The 22,594-nt window shown below is 44.7% G+C and overlaps 1 protein-coding gene across 3 annotated transcripts in view; it reads left to right on the top strand.

The window, feature by feature from the left end:
- The window catches only part of LOC119393405 (uncharacterized), a 72,046-nt gene extending 49,991 nt beyond the window's left edge, over positions 1–22,055 (top strand). For 2 of the 3 annotated variants that reach the window (XM_037660411.2, XM_037660403.2), the window contains exons 9-12: positions 32–147; positions 1,834–1,984; positions 15,557–15,580; positions 18,753–22,055. In XM_037660411.2, the coding sequence (XP_037516339.1) occupies positions 32–147; positions 1,834–1,984; positions 15,557–15,580; positions 18,753–19,438 (977 nt within the window). In that variant the 3' untranslated portion in view covers positions 19,439–22,055. The remainder of the gene's footprint in view (positions 1–31; positions 148–1,833; positions 1,985–15,556; positions 15,581–18,752) is intronic. The other variant, XM_049414933.1, reaches the window with a different exon arrangement.
- Positions 22,056–22,594: the final 539 nt, after the last annotated feature.

The raw sequence follows: 22,594 nt of genomic DNA, 5'->3' as shown, positions 1-22,594 counted from the left end.
TCTCATGGGTGTGTTTGTGTGGTACATGCAGGCGAAGAATACCTGGAAGAAGTCCCTGCCTATTATTGCACATTGTGCAAGCTGCTTATGAAGATTGAACTGAAATCTCATCATTGCTGCACCCAAGGCCATTATAGGAGACACAGGGTAAGCATTCCACATTCTCAGATAAATAGGTAAATAAATAAATGAATCAGTAAATAGATAAATGTGTAAATACCCTGTGCACTGCTCTTCTGGCCAATGGAAATTGAGGTGGAAGTGCATTAAGGGGAGAATCAGTGTTTCGAAATTTTTTCTGCACTGTTGGAAAGCTGAACGAACCTATGTTATACGAAGGGCAAATGTGTCACCAGAAAAAAAAAAAACATGGGGGATGTGGCAGTGAAAACTATGATTATTTATGGGGATAAAGGGGTGAAAGTTTGCATGCAGATGTGATTTGTTATGCTGATATCAACACTGAAATGTTTTTTGAGCTGTCTGTTGTAGGTTTTGAGTTACAACACTTGATAGACTATCATTGTCATCCCAAAATTAATTAAACATAAGTTCGCAAAGGTTTTTGTGTAAGCATATCCACAAAGGTCCATTCTGTGCCGTAAAGCTATTTGTTTATTTTGTAATATTCAAGTAAGCACACAGAAAAATTTATCAAATGCGCTGTGCATGTTGTCTAACAACTTAAAAAAATAAAGCAAATTATAAAAATTTGTATGATGTGCAGACAAATATAAACAGCTTTACCGCACTCACCAATGTTTCAGGATCTAAGTGCATAAAACAAAATGGTTTTATCTGTACTTGTGAAATGGCACAGGGACGACTGACATGAACTGCAGAAAATGAATGCTGAGAAAACAGCTCAAAGCTAAGAAAACAAAACTCGGGAACGGAGATGGTTTTATTTTTCATTGGAGAAATGCATGTTTTTGACTATCTTGAGCTCCAATCTCCTTTTTACAATGATGCCAAGATGGCGGCACTGTGCCAAGGGGAAGTGCAAGATTTGCATTTTCTGAAGCCCGATGACAGCAGACTTATTAAAGTGCTTTTTTCTCAACTTCTACAGCTTACTTTGTTCTAATAATATTTCACCACAATGTAAAAGATGGTCTGAGTATTGCAAAAAAAAATAAAATAAAAATACATTGAAAAATAGAACATTTTGACCAAATTTATTGTTCCCATTGCCATGTCCCCCCTTAAAAATATTGTGGAATAGTTTATTGGAAGAAGTTGTCCGTGGGCTTTTTAAAAACGTGCACCACAGAAATTGGGCAAATCCCATTACTCGCCACCTGTGCACTAAAATAGACAAAAAAGTAAATAAAAATGAACAAATAAATATGGAAATCATAATATTAAAAATGGAGTAATATAATGAAATAAGTAGATAAATGTGCACGCTGCACTTCTGGCCCTCGTGAATCAAGGTGGGAGTGCTTTAAAGGAGCATATGCTAATTTAAAAAAATCTGTGCCCTTCTGTACCTTTCATCACAATTATGCATTGCCTCTGTGCACATGTGCTACACAGCTTTGCTGGTATCCACCTTCACAAAGTGGAATGGCTCGTGAATTCTTTTTTTATAAATTCTTTCTTGAGTTTCAACTTTCATTTTTGTAACAGTTTGATTTTTCAAATGAGCTTTGTAAATCATTGGCAGCCCCCACCGAATTTATATGGAAAGCAGTGACAGCCCGGTTATCGCCTAAAGGCGGCTTTATGTAGAGGTTGTTCTTGTGGCCGACCACGACATGCTGGAAAGCATTGGCAACTGTCGTGTGCAAGTATTCTTGCATTGTGCGAGACCAAACCCGCTCTTTACAGGATGTCAAACGCAAAGAAGAAGCTGCTAAGAAAGCTAAGCTTGCAAAGGAGAAGGCAGAAGATGAGGAGGATGATACAAATCAAGTGGCCTACACCATTACCGATGAAGTGGGCAGTGACGATGAAGCCAGGGCAGCCTCAGATGCAGCAGGTGAGTTGCTTGGCAGTAGCTCATCCAATTTCTCGGATGTAGTTGGAAGGCATATTTTAACTATATTACCAGGTTTTCATTCAAGAATGTGCACGTGAAAAGCGGTACAGGGAAACCTCGTTAATTGGGATTTCACGGGACCGGTAAAAGTGTCCGAACTAACCTAATGCCGAATTATTGGGAGCATCAGGGAAGCGCCAAACAAATGTCTATTGAATCACTTGTTGTTTCAGCACGAATATGCAAATGCTGCATTGTGAAAGCCACAATTCCAGTGATCCTGTGACTCCCTTCACAAAAGATATGTGACCGCAATTCATCCAAAACGTTCTCTGCATCTCTTCCTTGTCACGTACCACGACACGCACGTGACGATAGCATTTTCAATCGGAAATATGGCTGGCAACAGATTGTTCAATATTGCAGTGTAGCAGACGAGCTTCGTGCCAGCATGCTGACCGCAGCTGAAACGCTCTTGAGCTCAACTGCCACCGTGTTAGAGTTTTGTGACATTCCGCATGCATTGCACCGAATCAGAATGAAACTGCTAAGTTGTGTATCTGCTGCGGAAGAAACTTTGGTCACTGATGCGCGAAGCCTACGCACAGGGTCAGAATGAAACATGAAACTACTGAACACCGTTGCACATCTGCTGCGGATGAAACCGTTACAGCTAGTGACGGGATCAGAGAACAAGTCCAAATTAACGAGCTTTTGCTGTAGTAATAAAGAAATACAGTAGAACCCCGCTGTTACGTTCCTCACTGCTGCGTTTTCCCGGCTGTTACGTCGTTTTCCGCCGGTCCCGGCATAGCTCCCATAGGATACAATGTATTGGGAACCCCGCTGTTACGTCGTAACTGTCGGACCGTTCCCGTATGATACGTCGCGAAGTGCGCCCGGAGCCGACCGAGTGACTACCAAAGAGAGCGGCCATGGTGCATTTTCACGCAGCTTGGCCTCGTTTGACCGTAATATTAGCCGCATGAGAGGCGCAAGCAACAGAATCTTTCAATTGATGCAAACAAAAGCATGGCCTTCGAGATTCAAATTGCAAAGATGGCGTCTATGACGTAACTGCTCGCGAAAGCAAGGCCTTCGAGATTGGCATTTACAGTAGAATCTCGATGATACGAATCCCGCGGGGTCACGAAAAATATTCGTATTAGCCGAAATTCGTATCACCGAAACACATGTAAAACTAGCTATATTAACAGTCAGAGGCAAACTCATTTTTAGGAACACATAAAAAAAACATTTATTTCTTGCAGAAAAAATCTCTAATGTCTTTCTGCTTCTTTTTTTTCGCGAAGTCACTCAGCAGACTTCTTTGAAATCCGTAAAAACGCGTGCACGTGTCGTCGCTGATTTCATCAGCGGCCATAGCACGCCTCAGGACGTCGAGCGCGTGCAGCGTTTCAGCCGCCAGTGGTGGTCCTTCACCATCGCCCTCGTCTATGTTGTCGCCATCATCGCTGGAATCGGCAACCTCGCATGTGGCCTCCTCAACAATATCCTCCACCGTGCGCGCACCACAAGTGGCGAGGTTGTCATCCGCCGTGCAGAAGTCTTCAGCTGTACACCCAGCATCAAGCAGTTCCCAACCCTCAATTGGCTCTTCCTGCTCTGAGGGCACCTCTTCGGAACTCCTGAAGAAGCCGCATTTCGCAAAGCAGTTTGCTATGGTAGTCGGCGTTACTCGATCCCAAGCCATAGCGATAAAATGGATGGCGTCCAGGAGGCTTATTCGCAGGTCGCCTTCGTGTTTTCTGTCAATATTGGCAAGTAGGCGGCGCACAAGAAGGCCCTTGAAATGATGCTTGAGGTTTTTTATTATTCCAGCGTCAAGCGGTTGCAGGTGCGTCGTCGTGTTCGCGGGCAAAAAGATCAGTTCGACGTTTTGGAGCGTTACTTGCCTCGGGTGGGCGGCGCACTGGTCAAGAATCAAAACAATCTTCCGATTCTTGCAGGCCATCCTTCTGTCAAGGAGCGACAGAAATTCTTCGAACAGGGCCGCCGTCATCCACGCCTTTTTGTTTGCGCGATAGACGCACGGCAAATGGCTCTCGCGCTTGAAACACCGAGGCTTTTGGGATTTGCCAATTACCGTCAGCTTAAGTTTCTCCGACCCGTCGGCGTTACAGCACAAAAGCACCGTTATTCGCTCTTTGCTTTTCTTGCCTCCTTGGCACGCTTCGCCTTTTAAGCAAAGGCTCTTCTCAGGCTGAAGGTTAAAAAACAGGCCAGCCTCGTCTGCGTTAAAAACATCACGAGGCTCATACCCAGAGATGAGTGACTGCAGCTTCGCGAGCCAGTCGCTAACAACGGTCTCGTCAGCCTTCTTCGCTTCCCCACAGACGCTTTTGTAAACGAGACCGTGTCTCGTCTTGAAACGGTGCAGCCACCCACCTGAGGCCTGAAATCCGTCGATGCGCAGAGCAAGTGCGATCTCGTCGGCTTTCTCACGCAACACTTTGCCATCGATGTTCACACCAGCTGCAGTAACCTCCTTAAACCAGGTCAGAAGAGCTTCTTCAAGCTTCACGTGTTGGGCTGTCTTCGCTTGCCTCGCGTTGACGTTAAATGAAAGCACATTCTTCATTATATTGAGTCCCGCTGTCCAACAATTGTGCTTAATGTCGACGTTGCGAGGCCTAGCTCCTTAGCCAACTCCGTGCGTTTTCTTTTGGGATCCTCATCGACCTTTCGAAGAATGTCCAGTTTCTCCTTAAAGGAGAGGGCTTTCCGCTTGCGAGACATAGCTTGCTGCCACTCGGCAAAAAAGGCACTATCACAACAAAGCAAGAACGCGGGCTCGAGCACAGCAACCACAACCACTCTGTCCGACGGCACGCATAGAAGAAAGAAGCTCCCGCGGGCCGTGCCTCTCCCTCTCCGGCGTCTCCGCCTGCCGGCCTGCCTCCGCACCAAGAAAAAAAAAAACGTGGCCAGCGCCATCTGTAATCTTAAAGAGAAAGCAAAAGGCACACTCCGGCCTCCGATACACGCAGATCTTGGAGGCTGTCGCGCGCTGCTCGCCGGCGGCGCTGGCAACGTGCCAAACCGGCGGCGCCGCACGCATTCCAGCGCCGTAAGTGCACGCTGCTATCTTCCGCGGCCGTCGGTGGGGCCAACGTTGCGTTGGGTGGGGCGGCGTTTATTCGTATCAAACGACGCGGGTCAAAAATCAGTTCGTAACAACCGTACTCAAGCACGTTGTAAATTAATGGGCCTTGGCCGGGACCACAGAAAAATTCGTATCATCCCGAAATTCGTATTAGCCGTGATCGTATCATCGAGATTCTTACTATTGACAAAAGCATAGCCTCTGAGATTTGCATTGCACAAACATGGCGTGTATGATGTAATTGCTTGCGAAAGCAAGGCCTTCGAGATTGGCATTCACTTCTGCCATCGCGTTGGCGTAGACTCATCATCATCGTTATTTGTCGGAGAACGGGAGGAGTTCGAGCTGGTTGGAGCTCGCATGGTCGTGCGTGCGGTTCGCGGTCGGACTCGCCGCGCCGGTCGTGATTGCGTGTGCTTAGTTCTTTCATGCCTACAGCTGTTGGTGTTAAAAAAATCACATACGTTGATTACCATTTCTGTGGATAAGGCCGTCCTAAGCTCCGCGTTTCTATCCATCGACTAGATCGCGGCTGAGCGCGCCAATTTTCGTGCTGCTCGTAAGAATTGAAATAAAATTCTGTACCACTAAATATTTTGCCGTTTTTCCTGTTTTTCGGCTCTTACGTTTCCCGTCTCTTACGTTTATTTCCTACGGTCCCTTCAAAAACGTATCAGCGGGGTTCTACTGTATGAAGGCCTTGATGGGATTCTGGCTCCCCCAACACATACAAGCATGGCCTTCGAAATCGGTACAGGCTACTCAGATGCCGTCGCTGGCGGTACGATTTGGACAGCCCCTAGTGCCACCCGATCTTATGTGCCTCTGAGCTCCACAAACTGTCCGAATTGGCTGAAGTACGACGAAGTACCGTATATTGCCGATTGTAAGTCGACTCCGATTGTAAGTCGACCCCCCAACTTGCAATTCCTTCTAGGGGGAAAAAAAGTTGACTCCGAACACAGCCTCATGCTGCGGCCATGGCTCACCAATAAGTTTTTCAGAAGAGGGAGTGATGCAAAGAAACATTTATTTGCCCGTGAAACATTGCTTACGACTCGTCGTCGCTTGAGAGAAGGACACAGTCACGGTCATTGCCATTGTGTGAGCCACTGCTGCTGCTCGGTGTCGGAACGGGTGCCGGTGATACTGACCATGGCGGTTCGCAGTCCATACCAGGCATCGTTGACCCGAAAGGAACGGCGTGTAGCAGCGCACGCGAAGATCTTGGTCCTTTGTTTTCTCCATTCCCTCACGCACTTTTCCGACACATCAAACTTGCGCCCTGCTTCAACGTTGCTTTCCGACTCTGTGTAGAGGATCGCTTGCCTCTTGAAAGCAGCGCTGTACTGTTGCCGGCGTAGCGGTAGCATATTGGCGTCTGTTTGGCAGCGTCGCAAATCGCGCACACCACTGCTCGCAAGCGAAGCGAAATGTAGAAATGGCGAACAGGCGTGAGTGCAAAAAGACGCGAAGACGCTTGTGGGCACATGTGACTGGTCATGTGGTTTAGTTCCCCGTGAAGTGTTGCCAGCCCACACGGCGCTGCCAGCTTTTCTGTGGAACGCCGATGGTTTGTCAACGAATCGTTTCTATTGTATGAAAACAAAACTGCAGGGCGCATCGCAAGATAAATTCCTCTTTATTCATAGAGCATCGTTCGCCCTCTATCAAAGGTTTGAAATGCTGCTTTTGAGACCGTGTTTCCCAAGCAGTTCGCATTAATTCCGCGTGGCGGTGATTTTTAAACGCGCTCCGTAGTTTCGCCTTGCGTGGTTTCACCATAGTTTCGCGATCGTCGTGGCAGATCGCAAAAATGTCCGGCTCCGGAAGCGGCACGCGCGCATTGGGAGATAGCTGTTGCCGCGAGTCCGCTGCCTCTGCGGCTGATGTTATCGATGCGTCAAATAGCAGGAAATCCGAGGACGATGACCTTTCGTCAGACCCCACAGATAAGTCGATGTTACGATTCCGCATATAGGTCGACGCCCGAACTTTGGAAGGTCATTTTATGAAAAAAACGTCAACTTGTAATCGGCAATATTCGGTACGTCCGAAATAATGAGAGTTCCATGCCATAGCCTTATGTACTTTTGACGGGGTGAGACGGTACGTCTGAATTAACGGGGGCCGAATTAACGAGGTTTTACTGTAGTTTGTGGAGGCTGCTAACAGTTCTATTTTAATAATAGTACCTAATACCTTCCGAAGCCAAGATGTGTTTGCTAGCAGTGTTCAAGAGCTGGAAAGCAGCAGTGTCATGCATGTCATAGACTCTGTCACTGTGGCTTCACTAAACTGGGTGCAACTAACGCGAGAGGCACACATGTTGATTTATAAAGATGTGTGCTGGGATGTTTCTGGCTCAAGCCTACTCTGGGCATGCTCTGTTTGTACATGTGGGGCACAATTTCCCAGCAAAAATGTATACAGGCAACTAAGGCACTCATTTATAAGATGGCTGCAAGCAATGGCATTTAGCCATTTTAGCAATGATTCCAGTGACTGGTTTAAAATGGCATTGTGACTTCGCAGCTTGATCATTTTAAGTGAAATGGTTAGTTATAATTTCAGCAATCACTATGATTATGTAGGCAGTAACAGACCACAGTAATTACTCTACACCCATGTGCTTAAATTTAGGTGCACGTTAAGGATCCCCTGGTGGTCAAAATTAATTCAAAACCCTCCACTGCAGCGTGCCTCATAATCATATCATGGTATTGGCACATAAAATCTCAGCAGTTATTAATATTACAGTACTTGTTCTACTATATTTACAAAATTATGAGAGCTTCAAAATACGGGAAGGCAAAGTGTGTGGTAAGTAACATTACAGCAGGGATGGTTGAATAGTAAATTTGAGGTTCGAAGCGAATAGTTATTTGATCGAATAATTTCGAATCGAATAGTTTGAGTAGTGGGGATCACATATTTTAAAGAAAAATGAGTATTTTTATCATGACCCAACAAACTTGCACAATATATTCAAGAATTTGAACCAGGCTTGTGCGAATGTCACTTCTTCTGTTTGAAGTGAAATGTAATCAACTTTGGATAGTAGCAGGATTTGAATAATAGTAGGGTGCAAGTTATAGGTGGCAAAATACGTTACATCTTGAAATTTGGTATACTTAGCGCATATGAGCCTGTATAACACGCTTTTAAACTTCAAAAAAGAAAAATAATCTGGGCGCAGGTTGGGCACGTTTAACCTTGAAACGTGGCTTTGCGGCAGTGTAGATTTCCCCTGAATAGCTGGTTTCACGGCACAATGACCTCGTGCATTGAAGCCACCTATTCAGAGGTTATATGCGGTAATGTGTACATCTGTTTGTTTTGAATAGAGTTGAAACTCGATCTAACGAATCCAGATTTTTCTAATTTTCCGATCTAATGAAGAAATTTCCATTCCCCAGTAGGTACTTCTAGAGTTCAGTGTAGTCATCAACTCGAATTAACGAAACTATCATGGCACCAACCCCAATTCAACGAAGTTTTTCCGGAAGTAAATGAGTAGAAAATGCGGTGATTTCTTTCCCATTCTGACCAAGACGGGTTTTTCTTCAGGCGTGCGCTTTAATGCTGCTGTGCTAAAGCATCTAGCCGCCCTATTTGCTACCCTAGTTTTATTTTGAAGAGGCTGCACGCCACGCGTTAGGCAAAGGTCAACGGACTAACATTCGGTAGCGCTGTTGCGTAGTAAATGGTACTAAGGGCAATAGGGATTTATTGTCCCTGTGAATACTCCCATGCGACAAATGGCTCTTGTCTCCTCGTAACTTTCTTGTTCGGCCTGCTGGCATGATCACTATATTCATGATTCCATTCTTTGCATATCAGTAGCCTGTCATAGCTTTACGTGATCATCTAACTAACCTGCATCGCCCGAACATGAGAGCTTACATGCCTGGGCCGCCCTTGCGAACTTTTCACACGCGCAGGCGTAGGTTATCGGCAAATTCATTGCCTTGATGGCTTTAGCGTGTTGCTACGTTACAATTTTAAAACTCTAATGACCGACAGATCTTAATTTTGCGAACTTCTTGATTTAACTAAATAATTCAAGCGCTGTCATCACTTCGCTAACTTGAGCTTCAACTGTACTTCAAAGTTTCGAAAATTCTAAAATTTGTGCTGAGGCTAATTTGAATACTGTAACGTTCATTTGAATATTTGAAATGCTCGAATAGTCATCCGTGCCTACATTACAGGGATGTCTGAAGCCATAAACATGGAGATAAATTCATAAACTAACCAGCGTTCCCATGGTAGCTGAACAATTGCTGTGTCATCCTCTGGTAATTTTGTGGGAAAATGAAAGAGCAACAACTCATCGCCTTCTAAGAAGATCCTCTTGTCTGATTAATGGATATCCTATTAATCGGTCTATAAGTATCAACGATTGTTTAATGAACAATACAAAGGGCGCACAGCTTTTGTACACGGGTGTCGCAGGGATGTTTTCATTTCTCTGTCACTAGACTTCACTGTGGGCACCATTTGGTTGCATGTGTAAAATGGACATAGTTGTCAAAGATCTTAGTAGATGCCAGCAATGAATTCTGTGGTAGCACCTGGTTGACAGGAATATAATTTCTGTGGCCATGATAGGATCTCTCCCTCAACCTAGAAGTTTGAGTACTGATAACTCATTTCAAGAATATGGGCGATACCCCTGTCACACGGCAAATCTAACGTCATTTACAACAAATGACATTAGGTGAACTTAATGTCATTTCACCTGCCTGCTGTCACACAACGAAAATAAATATAATTTTAAAATGATGTCCATGACCTTAGCTTTTCTGAGCAGTGACTTTGGGAGAAATAAAGATCAAAATCTTGCATGTAACATGCGTGTATCCTAGAAAAGGATTTTTTATCACTAAAAGGCTGCTCCAAGATTACAAACGCAGCTGTTTTACACAACTTGCCACCGCTGCACGACACAAACAATCAAGTCAAGCCAAGAGCCGATCGAAAACCAACATGGCCGACGTTATGGCGAGATGGCTACAGTGAACTGAAGCGTAGGAGCACGACTGAAACTGCTGAAATGAGACGGCGGCAGCTAATTCGTGTATTCACCATATTGATCACCAAAACACGTGCAATAGTGTGATCTACACCCGCGATACAAGCAACGACAACAGAGGACAAATGAAACATGGTCGGCGTCCATCTGCTTTCTTTAGGTTTCTTTAAGAAACTTTCACGCATGCTAATAGCTAGCGCAAACCAGTAATAAGTTGATCTAGTAAAGAATAAGATATGTACGTATACATGAGTCAACAGCCATCTCCCTAAAAGGTCCCTGGCGTCGAGACTGCATTCGGTGCGAAACCGAATGCGAATGTGTTTTGTGAACTCATTCGACAGGAAATGTCGTTTTCATCGAATGGCATTGGTTTCCCCGCTTGCAAGAAACAAGTGACATTACAAACGAAGTGACATTCGTTGTAAATGACATTAGATTTGCCATGTGACAGGGATATAAATGACCACTAAATGGGCCCTCTAGCACTTTTGAAGTTCCTGTTTTATTTGCAGCTACTTTTGGCATATTCGACAGATCACACGGGTGCGCACTGTGGTGCCCTGGTGCACCATTTTTTCCAGTCATTGTACGCCTGGGCACGCTGGTACAATTTGTCAAAGCTGCCATTAGACTGATAGTTGGAGACACCTTAAGCATAGGTCAAAACATAGATATGAAGATATTTAGTAGTGTAATCATGCAAAGCACTACATCGCTGCTGACCACTTGAGTGCATAGGTCGGCAAACTCACTCATGAGTCGACTCACTCAGACTCATGTCGGCCATGGGTCTTGAGTCCGAGTGAGTCCAGCTGACTAATATTCTGGTGAGCTTGAGTCCGAGTAAGTCCAGTTGAGGAAAATATTGGTGAGTGTGAGCTTGAGTGAGCCCTGAGTGCAAAATATATCTCTTGAGTGAGCTCCACCTTTTATTGTCGACCTGTGGTCCTGTCTACTCATCTTCAGCATTTCTGTCAGTCTTATATGGGCTTACGTCTATACTCAAGTCTATTCACACATATCTCAATGCACTAGCGTTCATGCACCACCTCAATATTTGTTGATCAGAGGTGTGAGTTAGGGCAGGGGGGGTGCCATGACCTCCCCCTGCAAGCTCTTTCACGGGAAGTTCTTCATAAAACTATCTCTTGTGATTCGCGTATTTCATAAAAATTGTCCTGACTGGATTAAAACCACTGATAACTCCAGTGATTCCACTCCTGCGCCAACTGCGCCAAAGTGCGCCATATTGCATTTACTGCGCCATTCTGATAATATCGATGAAAATTGCGCCAAACTGCGCCAGAGTCTCGGGTTTGGGGGCGTCTATCACCAGCAATACCGCCGGCGCGTCAAAATATGTGCAGCGTGAGCTTGGGGCCGTCAATGTTACAACTACCGACCAAGAATAATTCCACTGAATTAACAGCGCTGGCGCGTGCGTCCCGCGTAAGCCATGACGCTATGCACGGTGCCGACGCAGCTTTTGTTCTGCAAGTCGGCTCCGCGGCAAAACGCGCTCTCCGCAGAGGCTCGTGACGTCTAGGCCAATCGGCAGCGTGAAAGTGTGGCGGGGATTCATCGGCGGACGTCGTCTGTTCCAGAAACGCTGCTGATAGCTCGTTTCAAGCGTCACACGGCACGCAATGAAAGCAATGTTCAGTAACAACTACACGCGTGCCGCTAAAATGTCTGTCACTTCTGTTTCTGGACAATGAAATCTGGGATCGCTAACGATAGATATATAACAATATCAAATTTCCGTGCTTCGCGTCTATGGAAGAGCACGTCAACGGCGGGAACGCGTTGACACTTTTCCTCAAATATACTTTATCTATGGATCTTCATCCAGCAGAGCTTTTTCGTAATGCCTTCCACCAGGACATCCGGGTTTGTAATCGCTTTGCGGTAAATACCCCCTTAAAGGGCCTGCTCTTTCGAGCTCGTGAGTGCTAGGGTCCCAATTCGAATGTTCTGCTTGTTTTATTTTTTAAAGTCATCTCATTAATAAAATGAATTGTATTGTTATATGAGGTAAGGCTAGCAGCTAACCTTTTTGAACCCGATGTCGCGTTACTTAACGAAACGCTGATTTAAAGGAATACGGCCGCTCCAGGAACCGAAGCTATTTTCATGCTGTCAGTTTTCTGAACGCGAAGTTAGCGTTGAGCGCACAGCAACTTTACGAGCCGTCTCCTGATACCTCGAGATAGTGCGCGCGCCAGCGACTGCGCCCTTCGAGCGACGCAGTCAACTCCCCCACCCCCTCCACTCCTCCGGCGTCTGTTCATGCTCCTTACGAAAGACAGGCGGGGCGTTTCCTCTCTGATAAGCAATCGACGGCAGGCCCACACGCTGGAAGATGTTATCGCATGCGCTCTCCGTGCGACGGAGACTGCCGGCTCGTTTAATCTCTGCTTCAGCTGCGTTCGTCGCCAGCGCTCGCGAGCTTTTATCCGCGGGTAGAATGCACGGGGTGATTTTATCAGTTAGGACTTTATACGGAAAATGACGGCAACAGCGACGGCAAAAACCCGTCGAGAGTGTCCATATATAATTGCTATCAGAATAAAAAGAAAAAAAAAAAGTTGAGCCATACTGCACTCTGCGAAATGGATGATTAGCGAAGCTGTTTCGCGCACGGCACAAAGATGACATGGTGGGGGACAGTTTGGTATGCAAGGCCAAGTTGCTAGCGCCCAGACTGTTTACGTTCAATACTCGCAATATTAATGCGAAAGCCTGAAACGCTAAAATTGACCGTCGGCGGCGTCAAACGATTGGTGCAAAAAATGTCACGTGATAACGTCATCATGACGTCATAAATCGTGATGTCACGTGATGACGTCATCACGTGACATCGTCTCTTTGCATTGCTTCCGTGATCGGTGCGCCGATCTCTGGAGCTAGTTCAAAACCAGGTAAGGTGCAGAAAGCTTGCAATGCCTCCAATTCCGGAGGCGGTGCAAAACCACGTTAGGTGCAGAAAGCTTGCAGAGAGGAGGGGGAGGATCGCTACATCAATCGAGAAAAAAAAACGGCACCTGGCTTTCGCCTTGGAGTTGTCTTAGGGGAATGCATTAGGGACAGTGCGACTCTTTAGCATTCAGACACTAATGTACGTCACAGCCTTTGTCTACCACGTCTGCTGATAACCACATAGATGTACTTATAGAGTGTTATTTCATAAAGTACAATTTCATTGACGCAGTATTCTGTTTATAGAGGTTAATCCAGAACACTCCACTGCATGAGCCCTTATTTTTGTATTATAGAGTGAAATATGGAGTTCTCCTGAGATGATTTTTTTCCATGAGATTTGCAATGAATGCAAATATTTCCAGCTCTCCATAAGAGCCCCATAATAATAATTTAGGTGCTTGAATGGTAATGCAATTTGTTTCTCCACTGCACTCCAGGATGTAGAATTAGCTGCTCCTGAGTGCTCCCAGATGCAAAATTACCTGCTCCAAAGTGCTCCACGATGGAAATTTTTGCTGCTCCAAAGTGCTCCAAAATGAAAATTTTGCTGCTACAAAAATTGCTCCAAATCAGAAGTCCTCGGTAGCATCACTGTAACTCGTATTTGAAGGTACAAGATCGAAAGGCTTATTGCATAGCACTGATTCTGTTAGATTTTTGCGTCAGAGAGCATTTGCATCATGATTGAAAGATCTAATTTTTTGCTAATGGACTCATGAGTCAACTAATTCAGGCTTACACAGGCTCGGGTCAAGCCGTGAGTCAGGCTGAGCAATATGTTGGCGAGTTTGAGTCCGAGTGATTCCAGTTGAGATAAGGTTTAGTGAGTCTGAGTCCGAGTGAGTCTGACTGAGCAAAATTTTGGTGAGTCCGAGTCCGAGTGAGCCCTCAGATCAAAATATTTCTTGAGTGAGTCTGAGTGAGCTCCAATTTTTTTGCCGACCTATGCTTGAGCGTGTAGTGGTGCTCGCCTGATTATTATGGAAAGATCACCAGGCGCTTGTTTTTAATGGGTGAAAAACAGTTACAGATGATCACTTTACTGCAACAAAATGTTGCTGTAGGTTTTGTTGTGTTTGCTGTACTCTTCATATTAATCGAAACAGATACAGTTGTTAAAAACAAGGAAAAGCACAACTATCAAACACTGTTGGAGTGCTGGCTGCCTTTTTGCCTGTGGCCTCTGAGCGTAGAGAAAATCAGCGCATGCAAGCAGTTTGTCTATGTAAATGCTTCATTTTCTCACTTCTGTACCCATGTGAGCAGCCTCGCTTTGTATGTGCTGTACACAAGCGGGGAATATTTCTCACCTTGGTACATTGTTGTTGTCTCACCCTTATCTTTGGAATGCACGCTCCATGTCACTGCAGTAACAGCGTGACCAGCAGTACACTAGATCAAATAGGCAACCGTGAGCTGCAAACTTCTGTTATTTAGGTGCCTTGAGTGTAGTGTTAAATCAGGGGGCGAGAGAAATGGGAACACATAATCTCTCGAAGTACTATATGTTGAGGGCAGGCATTTTTTTCCCATGTACTTTAGACTTATTGCCACCTTTCTCGCTGTATTTTATCCATCCATCCTTTAGTCTACGCAGCCCACAAATAAAAATGCGGGCTACTAAAGGGGTAATAGAACCCTTTCAGTGCATAGTTGTACATGTATAACTCTCAATGTCAAGCAGTTGAACCTTTTATTCTTACCAAATACGTAACTAATTCGTACAAATCAGCTTTTGAACTATGTAAGCATGTACTATGTGAATGAAGTGAGTGATTTCAGAAGTCAAATCCACTTGGGAAAGAAATGAGAAACTAACAGAAGCTTCAGGGACTACTTGCCATCCTTCGTCATCCAGTTGTGTATCATACTTGAAAGCTTACCACTCGAAGTGTCCAAGCTTGCAGTGGTTTCTTTGGAAATCGAGAAGAAACCTTTAAAGCAGTTCTTTATCTATATTAGTTTCAAACTGCAAAGGCACACTCATTTGATTCTGGGGTTTTCTAGAATTGGCGACAGTGCTGCCACTTAGATTGATATTGGGTGTTGGCCTTTTACTTTCGATAACATCCTACTGAATAGGTTTAAAATTCCCATCATTTTAATAAGGGCTTATTTAGTGAATGTTGACTGTACTAAGTCATGAACATTATATTTGCAGAAGCCATCGCTTATTTTATGACCATCAAGAATGTTTTTGACATTTAATTCAATTTGTTTTTGGCAATATTTCGTTCGTACTTCCTATATAAATTTACTATTTGCCCTCTCATTGTGGTATGTGTTTGTGTACTTTATTCAGTGTACTGTAGTGGATTAAAAAAAAAATCGAGAATAAAACTTCGTTTTTTTGGAGCTGTCATTTATTGAAATCAAAGATGGTAATCTTGATTTGCACTTGTGTTTATAACCCACTCCGCAGCAGCGGGCAAGGCTAATCGGAAAGGTGAGAACCCCAATCATATCATTTACTCTGTTTTGTTGCACCCGTTATATGGTAATACTATATTGGGCATGGCATGGTTTAGTCAAAGGTGCAGAGTGAAATTTGTGATTTTCATGCTTTATCTGCTACGAAAGTTTGAGTCTGTTCACCACATTTTGCCTGGTTTACACGTGTAGAAGTTTGGGTAAATGCAAACACCCGAGACTGCACACTGCAATTGCCTTGAGCACGTACAGGCTGTTTCAAAAGCATATAGCTTGCTAGCACCCTGTTCATTCCTCAAGCCATGGTTTTATTTCTTTCACTCTGATTTTCAGGGTGTTCGTTTCCTTGAAGCATGAATAACAATCAGGACATCAGAATAAATGCAACTTGCACAAGTACCATATGAATGGCAAGAATGCCATGGTGCACACCTTGCAATGCACACCCTTGTTGAACAAGTTTCCTTGCATATCTTTAAGAACACTCATAGCATCCGCAAGTTCACATCGAGTGAAAAATGTTGCAGGTAAAAAAAAAAAAAACAACCGCCAGATGTTAAGTTGCTTGAGAAAATGGCAAAACATGAACACATTTTCTGAGTTAATATTTGAAATGAATCCTAACATCCTAATAAGTGAATGATCACGACCTTGGCTGACTTGGATGGTTTGGTTTTCTAAAATTTTTTTTCTTACCGATGTTCTAAAGTTTTGCGAAAAAGAACATTGTACCTCTCTTGCTGCACGTTTTTTGCACTTATTTTATGCCGTTCGTAAGAATATAACAAACTATGGTACGAAATTTTTCTGCTTCCTGTGTTTCTTGAGCATAGGACTGCCAGTGAGATAGTCGGGTGCTCTGCGGTATCAAAACTTCAATTGGCAAGATAGATTTTATTTCTACAGCAAAAGCTCGCTAATTCGAATTTCACGGGGATGTCTGCAGAGTTCGAAATGAATGAAATTCGAACTAACGAAAGTGATAAACTAAAGGCTATATATGATGATGAAAGGAATGGAAGCATCTCTGGAATCATCACCATTTCTACGATCGGTGCACAACGTGAAAGCACATCTGGCATTCAATCACATCTCTGCGTATCTAGAAAATAAAAAAGGAAGAAGGTAAGGAGGGAGAGCTTCATGAAATGGTAGTCAAAGCTCTTATCTTCTCCATGAGATGCTAGTGCCGGGTGGCAGGCACTTTTTAACATGATGCAGCCGTGGTTGTCATTCACAAGCAAAGTGAAAGGCGCTTTGGTTTCTACGCATGTGCTAGCGTAAAACTGACTATCGCAGTGTGAGACTGCACTTAGGAATATCGCTGATCGTTGGGAAGAGTGTGTAAAGCGTATATCTCGCTGTTGCCACTCGTAGCTGCCCGTTTCATGCCAGTTCATGCAACATGCCTTCAATTATTTATAGCTTGCCCATGATGAATAAGACTGCAATTTTATCTATGCAGTGGACACAGTGATTGTTGCAATTCAGTGCTATCAGTGTCAGGGTGTTAAGCTGTCGAGCTAGCTTGCACATTTATGTGTGCCACACAAGCGAATGTTCCACACGCACACATGCACCGTGATGTGAATGGTGATACAGCTTATGGCAAAGCACACTGAACTGTCATAACGCAGCTATTCGTGCGATTACGATGGGCAGTAGTTATTAATCTTACAATAACAAGCAGCATCTGTCAACCTGCGACAACAGCTATTTTGTGTGGTCATCACGTTGCAGTGACACATTTTGAGTGCTTGTAGTCTTCACGTTCTCCAAAAGGCACTCAGAACAGTGTCTTGGTGCAGGCTTTAGCAGATCACTTAGCATCGACCTTTTTGGTTGAGAGGAGCGCTGGAAAGTTGCTGAATCTAGGGCGTAAACATGCGTGCCTCTATGCATGCCACAATGAACTCGATTAGCACAAAGCATAGCCTTTAAGATTCGTGGGTGCTGTATCTGAGGCTCTGAAAATGATCTGAGGATGACGAAGGTGGTGGTTAGCAAGTTGCGCGAGCTGTTGCTTAACTAGGAAAATGGCTGCGAGAACTGGTATTGGCGGCGCATAGTTGGAATTGTCCATAGCTAATCCAATTTGCATGAGAATTAATTAGCTTTTTAATCCGTTAAATTCTGTGGAGCTTGGCCGGACCGTGCCACTTAGTTCAAATTAAATAATTAAGGTGCAGATTACCAAGGTATTACTGTATGTCATTAATTTCGGAGTGAAACTGAACAAACTGTCCATCAGTGCTCTTTGACATTGATGTTGCTGTGGGTGTTACTTTGAAAATATATATGTACCAGGGAACTTGAAACTTGGATGTGATGGCATATATGTTGCTATTGACTTCATTAACTTGTAAATGGAACATTGTGTTTATAACACCCAACTAATTTAGAGTAGCTTTAGCAGTGCTGGAGTTCAGCACTGAACCAATTTAAATGGATAAATTATTCTTCGATAACACTACTGTTGTTAATTTCACCGTAATAGACTTATTAATAGAAAAGAAAATGAAGGTCGAGTGGACGTCAGTGTGATGTTTTCAGTGTTTTTTCATATTGTGGGAACATTGGGTCGATGAAATTTTCTAAAACTTGGTACGTTAAGCCTTTGGCCCCATCAGAGAACAATGCACTTCATTTCTACCGATGAACAACTATGTAGGATCTAGTTGACGCTGTCAAAATCTGTGACATCACAGCAAGTAGGTGGAAGAACCTGAGCTTTCTCGCTTACCAGGCTTCTCATCGCAAGGGTTATGCCTTTGGTAGTGTGGAAGGGTAATATATTAATGTGGCAGAAATAGTTTTTTTTTCCCTTAGAGTCATGCCACTGTGCAAGTGTTCTCTGTTGATTTCAACTTGCTTGTATTGTAAAGATCAGACTTTTATGACACCCAGCCATTGAGAGCACTTGTAAGCTTATCTCACTTCATAAGTGACTCGGCATTCTGTGCATGTGTGTGTGCACTGGTACACGCTGCATTTCTTAGGCACACGCTTGTGTAGCTAACAACTCTTGTGAATTGTAATTATAGAAGTTTGATGGCAGACTGGTCAGACATGCACTGCTGGGAAGAAGTCTTTATTCATCTTTAATGCTTGAGTGCATTTGAATTCCTTCATGCATCACCGTGTAAAGTGCAATTGATTAAGCATTTTTTCTTGCTGCCTTCTGTTAGGTCCAGCTGAAGGAACTAACGAAACCAAGCAAGAAAAGCCAGCTGAGGAAACTGATGCGGCAGTGAAAGAGGCCTCGGAGGAGCAAACCAAGGTTGAGCATGACATGGAGCAGTCTGAAGCAGAGGACAAGTCTGAAGCAGAGGACAAGTCTGAACCAGTGAAGGAAGAGGGTGACAATTCAAACGAGCAGGGTAACCATCAGGAGGAGTGCCAGGCGGAGGAGCAAGAAGCATTGGAGCGCGAGGCAGCTTCTGCGGATGCTGCTGTCTTGGATGAAAAGAAAAAAAGTGACGTACCAGACACAAATGGCTGCAAAGGCCCCGAGGAAGATGTAGATGAGAAAAAGCCTGTGGTGGCTGCTCCTGCCACCAGCGCTACTCCAGCTACCCCCAAAGCTCCAGTCTCGAAGGCTACACCAGCCAAAGCGCCAGTCAAGACTGTGGCAGCTCCTAAAGCTGCTGCCACAGTAGCCAAGCCCGCAGCGGCTGCCACCAGGACACCTGCTGTGAAGACAGGCACTGCTGTGAGCTCAGCTGCTGCAACCTCTGGTCCTGCGGCCTCTGCTGCTGCAGCTGCCAAGAAGCCGCCAGCTGCGGCAGGCACAGCAGCAGCAGGCAGGGGCGGCATGGTGAGGGGTCGTGGCAGGGGGGCCGCACCTAAAGCAGTCCGGGCACGTAAACGTTAAAAGCCCAGAGTTTTTTTTTTCTCTGCCGGTCTCCTGGGTGGCAGGTGATCCACTTTTCCCTGACCTCTTTCTTTCCTTTTCATTCTCTTTTCATGCCTTTACGGGGCACTGTCTTCTTCATTGTCATAGACTTTTCTCACTTTTCTGGTCTCAATTAAAGCTATCCAAGCCTTGGCCAGCTCCTTTTGTGTGACAGCAGTTGTGTCATTGCTTGGCTTGCTTGGAATTGCCACACTTCAGTATACTTGAGTGTGGGCAGATAAATGTTTGAACTAGAGCAGCTGGCATGCTTCCTACTAGGTGGAAGGTAGTCAACATTCCCCAATCTCTGTATGCTTCTCTTTCTTTCTTCATTTCATTCACTCTTACGTCCTTTCGGGCAAAGGTCATTTGACACATGCATCATTTTTTTGACTGTCAATTCACTTTTTAAATTCTCTATTGACACTGTCTGAGTCTTGGCGAGCCCTTTTTGCGTGACAACGGTTGTGTCAGTGCCCAACTTATTTGCAAGTGCGAGACTTCAGTATACTTGAGTGCAGGTTGAAGAATGTGTGAACTAGAGAAACTAGTATGCTTTAACTCTACCATGTATTCTTGCGTGGAGGCCACACTTGTATTTTCATGAATGTGGGCCCAAATGATGTAGTGCAAAGCAAGTGGCACTGCACGTATGGGGGTAATGGGACTGCATTGCCCCTTTTGGCTTTTGCTCCACTGGCATAACACTCATGCACGAGTTAAATCTAGAGCAAATTTGTATCTCCGATGTGCAGATACCTTGGGAAACTGCCATTCGAGCTTAATTTCCTGCCTTGTTGCAAGCTTGCAGCCACAGAGCTTCAGGAATGCAACAACAGTGTTGCAAGTTGCTGTCCTAGGACATCACAGTTCGTGCAAGCTTCTGGAATGAAAAAAAAAAAGAATGAAACTGAAGGAGATATGTGTCAGTTGATAATGGGGATTCGACAGTATGTTTTATAGCAACCATACATTTTTCGAGCAGGTAAAACCAGCACTACTAGCTGTCTGTAGAACACACCAGTACTGACTGCTGCTTTCTTTAGGTAAGCTGAACCCCTGCCATCTTAGTGGGGGCATGAAAAAAATTGCTGGAGTGAACATGGAAGTGAAGCTGGGTGTGTGCCATCTTTGTTGGGATGTAAAACATTAACCCATAGTTAAGAAAAGAAAAATTTTCTTCGCATGCCCTACGAGTTCAAGATGCCCAGTTTTGCCAAAAAGATGTTGCTCGATGTGTGTTGCAGTTTTTTTTTTTTTTGTAGAAGCCTCAATGTTTTGGTAAATTTTATTGAAGGTTATGTCATGAACGGTCAGCTGGAGGAGTTACTTTTGGGGGCAACGGTGACCTCCCTTTATGGCTAGCGTAGTAGTCAACAGAACAAAAGCACTTTATCGGCACGTGGTCACTACCAGATGAAGCTCTATTTCTGAGGTACATTGTAGAAGTTTTTTTAATATGCTTGACAGTCCCTGGCACTGGTTGGATCTGCGTTTGGTTGCTAGAACAGTACCTCGTAAACTCTAAAAAACTGCTTCGCTGTATGGTATAGCATGTGTGGTCCACATTGCTTTTGTGTGTCTTCCTGGGCTTTTGTTGCCCACTTTCTGTAACTTTTTGGGGAGAATGTCTGATAATTTTCAGCAGAATGCAACCATTGTGTCACCAGCACCGCCTCATGTTGGCTAAATCATGGCTAGAGTCCTCTGATGTCGGCTACTCTTGGCTCTCCGCTGTTACATTAGCAAAATAGGTTTCACTCAATTCAGTGATTGAGTTTTTTACCAATTACTATTCAATGACATGTTCTGGTCCAAATTTTGCAGGTGCGTTTTTTTTTTAATCGAGAACATATGGTGTGCATGGTGTTAGTGTGGTAGTGGATTACCATGAATATTTTTTGTTTGTCACATTTCAACTTTGCAGTGTTGTGAAGTGCAGGGTTGAAATATATTTTCTTTCAGTGCACTGGGTGCTGCTGGCACATATGCTTGATTGCAGACATGTGAACCAGCCAGCATGTTCGACTTCGTTAGCCACGAGATAATCGCGAATATAAGTACAAGCTGCTGCATGTTGTGTTGTTGAGAAAGATGTTTTTCACTACAGGCGGGGACAACCTAAGAATTATAAGTAGGCTCCACCTACAGTCGGCAACAACTTGTGCTATGTCTGCATGGGTACCGCTGTCCAACTTCAAGAAATTGTGCAGATATGCCAGCCAGTTGTATTTGCATCATTCCCAGGATGTCAAGCAATTTTTCACTGCTCTGCGTGTAGTTTGCAACAACATAGACCACTTTGGCATGAGTATCATTGTGAACTTCAAGAATTTGCATAGATGCGCCAGTCAATAGATGGATAGCAAAATGACGTCTTCCGGTTCGATGCCTAGCTCTTCGCTGTTTCAAGATGTGTGCCGTTCAGTGTAATCGGGGAGGAAACACATACTTTCTGCGACGCGGTTGTTACCGGTTATCTTGCCTCCTCCCCGATGACACTGAACCGCACACAACTTGAAGCAGCGAAGAGCTGAGCCTTGAAGGTTCTGCGAACCGGAAGTGCTGTAGCAGACGACGTGCCGTTTTTCTATCCACCTATGGGAGACCAGCGCTGGATAGGTGGCGCGCCGAAAAAATGCGCCTGGCGGGAAGTCGCGGCATAAGTCCGCCGCTCCATCCGACGACGTTTGTTGCAGCTCGCATATGTTTCGGCTGTGCGCGTCGTTTCGCTTCGGTTCAAGCTTCCGAGAGAGAGCAAATAAAACATTAACAAGGTTCTGCCAATGCTCATTCAGCTAGCGCCATCAAGCGAAAGAATACTGAAGAAAATTTGCAAAGCTTTATATATTTTTCGCAGTGTGCCGCGGCGAGCGCGCCTGCGTAAACCCGCTAGCGTGGTTCCCGGGTTCGCGGTCCCGTGCTAAAGTTGTCGACAGCTATGGCGCCAGTTGTGCTCCGCTATGGTTTTAGTAAAATAATATGGCCTGAGGACCACTTCCGCAGAAAGGCACTTGAAAACGGGGCGAAGCTGTGCAAGGCGAAATACGTAATAGAGTGAACTTGGGCGTGTTGGTTAAGCATGATGAACCACACAGCGCGAGTAAACAACGGGGACACAGCGCTGTGTGTGTT

The sequence above is a fragment of the Rhipicephalus sanguineus genome, chromosome 1 (assembly GCF_013339695.2).
Source record: "Rhipicephalus sanguineus isolate Rsan-2018 chromosome 1, BIME_Rsan_1.4, whole genome shotgun sequence".
NCBI lineage: Eukaryota > Metazoa > Arthropoda > Arachnida > Ixodida > Ixodidae > Rhipicephalus > Rhipicephalus sanguineus.
This window is presented reverse-complemented; position numbering and strand designations above follow the sequence as displayed.